The 3,358-nt window shown below is 32.1% G+C and overlaps 1 protein-coding gene across 1 annotated transcript; it reads left to right on the top strand.

Moving 5' to 3' along the window:
* Positions 1-659: 659 nt before the first annotated feature.
* Positions 660-2,806, top strand: LOC137929805 (uncharacterized). The gene is made up of 3 exons (XM_068772912.1): positions 660-1,167; positions 2,047-2,236; positions 2,462-2,806. The coding sequence occupies exons 1-3, from the start codon at positions 922-924 to the stop codon at positions 2,767-2,769; spliced, it is 744 nt and encodes a 247-aa protein (XP_068629013.1). The 5' UTR covers positions 660-921; the 3' UTR covers positions 2,770-2,806.
* The last annotated feature ends 552 nt before the right edge of the window (positions 2,807-3,358 follow it).

Here is a 3,358-nt window from a genome sequence, read left to right on the forward strand (position 1 = left end):
AATAATATACATTTTAACATTCACTAAAAACAACCTTTGGAGATTTAGCGCAGCCAATATATATAATAACCTTTAAGGAGATTCGTAGCAGTTTTCTTTTGCTACGTGTTTTATGTTGACATCCTGCGATTTCTGATAACTTAGTACATTTAACCTCGAGTTCAAACGGATACGTTACGTATCAGATTCTGAGAATGACGTCAACACGCCATTATTTTAAATAGTACAAAAGAGGATTTTGAAAGCTATTTTCAGTACAGCGGTGAAGAATATAATGCTATGCAATAACAACAGCAACTGTTTGTAGTTGATTGTTATAAAAATTAAAAATTTCATGTGAAAATAATAATAGTCGTGCCTATGTCACGTGGTCGTCTACAATTTTATAGTTGTACAGTGTACAGTTTGTGGCGCTACGACCCCTTCATGCTAGTGTTCCGATCAATAAGCAGTTCGGCTTTGACGTCACAATATTGTATCGATCTCACTGGGCACTACTTTCAGACGCTTCTGAATTCCTAGCATCTAAGTATGCCGAGAAAAGCGTATAATTTAAGAAAATTTCGGGAAAATCCAATTTTATTCTTCTTTAGTAGATTTATTCTGTTTATTTCTTTTTTTAGCAACTTTCTTTCGAACAAGTTGTTAAAGTAAAAAAACTGGTTGTCCCCTCATGAGGGGTTTATTATATTGGTGATTAAGGAAGTGTTGTCATGTAACGAGAAAATTACGAGCAGTGTGGCACTGTCAATTGAGACTGGCTCATTTGAAAGGCCGCCCACGTGTCAAAAGCAGAGATCGTTTGCATTCAGTTTGCCGGAGTAATCCGTTCGCTATCTCCTGCCGGGTATAGTCGCCTAGTATTCCCGGTTCATTTTATCCGAATCTTTTCACATTTATCCGGATTATCTTTGGATCCCGATGGAGGAGAAAATAATATTAATTTTATTAAGTTTAGGGTATATTCAGTGTTACGGTCAGAATAGCTATTACTTCGAGAATCACAAATATTGCGACGACTTATCTCCGTATTTTGGCGAAATAGATTTAGATCAGATATCTGGAGTTTGGTACGGCGTTGAAAAGATTCCACACTCGAAAGGAGAATATAAAATTGAACACACCAAAGAATGTTTTCATATTGACATAAGGGAAGTGCACATACAGGTATGATTTTTTTTTATAACTTGTTAGTTCATTACATTTTTGGTTTAAAAAAATCAATTCTCTTAAAAAAAATATTTTTCATTTAATGATCCCACAATGTAGTTTTTCAATACAGAAATAAAAATTTGATCTAATAATGTTTAACTAAGTTTTTAATATAACATTTTAAATGAGTTTTAGTTTATAAATTAAATGTCAAAATTATAAGGCATATTACGAACAATTTGCAAGAGGATGTAGAGTCATTAATGTGCAATTAATGGGTCAAAATGTTTTAAAGTATCTGTCATATAAGCGAGGCGGTGGCTCGGCCTTAATTAATATTGCGACATTGTGTCTTAACCACTTCTACACAAATTAAGAGCTCACCTTTGTATTAACGTACTTTCAATTACATATTCCAAATGCAGTTCATTACCATTCCATATGTTTTGCTTTTTACAATAACAGTAGACGGAACAAATGTTGATTACTGTCCTGATTTAAAACCCATACATGATTTCGATATAGAAACGCTTTTGGGAATGTGGTATTTACGAGAATACATTTTTCATAAAGATTCTCAAACGATTACAGAAGTAAACCCTTACTGCCCCATCGTACATTTTCGAAAGTTTGAAGACTACTTAGCGGGAGGTTTGATTAATCGTAACTTAGTATGTACAAATAAAATAAATTACATTATTATAATAAACATTATCATATAATAAATAATAATATATAACTTAATATATGTTAAATGATATAATTTTAGAAACTGTGATTACACAAATTAATATTTTTTATACAATTTTTTTCAAGAATTTTTAGTCGAGTCAAAACTTTTTTATTCTCGGTCAAGGTTGCTGTAATAAGTTATGATTTTATTTTTGTTTGCAGCCTACTCCTCCTACGTCGTATCTACCGATAACGAATTCCCCGTACGTGAGTCGAACTTACGGCCTCCCCGAGCAATATCGTATCCGTTATTTTGTTCTCGAATGGAACGAAGGACTCTGGCGGGATGAGTACCACATCAAGGTCAATACGTCTCATAAAGGATTCTGGCCCACGGACGTGCCTAATGGATGTAAGTTAATGCGATAGTTGAGAGTCGTCTTAAAATGTTATTTTACAAAGAAAATGACAATTGTTTTTACAAGATGTTTTTTCGTTAGCTATCCTAACACAGTGTGGTGTGAATTTAAGCATTGTGACTTAGGCGTATTTGTTTTTTTAGTTTAGTTAATATAGCGTCAGATTGATCTGGATTACGATAAATCAATTGATAATACTTTCATGTTTTTGTTTCTAGCTGTCGACAAAATGTATCGTTTCTTCGGTGGAGTGATACAAGTATTAAAAGTTGCTAAAAATCATCTAGTGCTAAACTTCTGTATGCGATTACCCCACTCACAGCTATACAGTGTCGTGTTATCCAGGAATGAGAACCAGTTGACATCTGAGGATCTTGCTAGTATCCACAATATATTTACTATCAAACATTTATCCACGTCCGCCTTGAAGAGAGTCTGTGAAAATTCCGCTATGAGCCTCAAAATAACGGGGACTTCAATCATGTTTGTGTTGTTTTTATTATCGAGAAGTTGGTGTTATTTGTAAATAATAATTGTAATCATTTTTTACTACTGCCAATGTATTAGCGAGAGTAAATGTTTTATAAATTTGAAGCACATCTTTTATTAAACAAATTTTAGCTAATTATTTTATCTTAATGGTAATAAGTAAATGAAAAAATTTCATTAAATAATGAACCTTTTGATATGGCATTTTATTATTAGTCACCAAATATTTGGCTTGCAATTTCGTTTTGTTAATGTAGACTAGAGAGTACACAAACAAATTCTTAATATATTAAAAGAAATGTTGACTGACTGACTAAAACTCGAGAGGCTTTTACAAACACGAATACAGTCATTTAATCTAATTTTATAATTATAAACTAACCATCAGTTTGATCCAAACCGATTCCTTTTTCGAAAGAATTGTAGCTGTCAAAAAAGTTTTCAAAATCAAAAGTAGTAGAAATTTAAGGATCTACAATTCGACGGCTAGAATTATGATAACAAGGATGGAAAGTTAAATCACAAATCTTGTATTAGACATATTTAAATTCATAAAGAAAATTTAAAATGAGTATAACGTCCTACCAATATAATTTCAATAAATAAATCGGTAATCTAATTATTTA

The sequence above is a fragment of the Battus philenor genome, unplaced genomic scaffold (assembly GCF_028537555.1).
Source record: "Battus philenor isolate CCGP_79_NKW_IND1 unplaced genomic scaffold, ilBatPhil1.0.hap1 SCAF_5, whole genome shotgun sequence".
In the NCBI taxonomy this organism is placed as follows: domain Eukaryota; kingdom Metazoa; phylum Arthropoda; class Insecta; order Lepidoptera; family Papilionidae; genus Battus; species Battus philenor.

What these genes read in the sequence shown, in the direction of transcription:
- LOC137929805 (XM_068772912.1), top strand. Translation starts at nt 922, where the DNA reads ATGGAGGAGAAAATAATATTAATTTTATTAAGTTTAGGGTATATTCAG. An exon ending in TAAGGGAAGTGCACATACAG is followed by an intron (nt 1,168 to 2,046) that starts GTATGATTTTTT and finishes TTTTGTTTGCAG; the next exon opens with CCTACTCCTCCTACGTCGTA. An exon ending in CACGGACGTGCCTAATGGAT is followed by an intron (nt 2,237 to 2,461) that starts GTAAGTTAATGC and finishes TTTTGTTTCTAG; the next exon opens with CTGTCGACAAAATGTATCGT.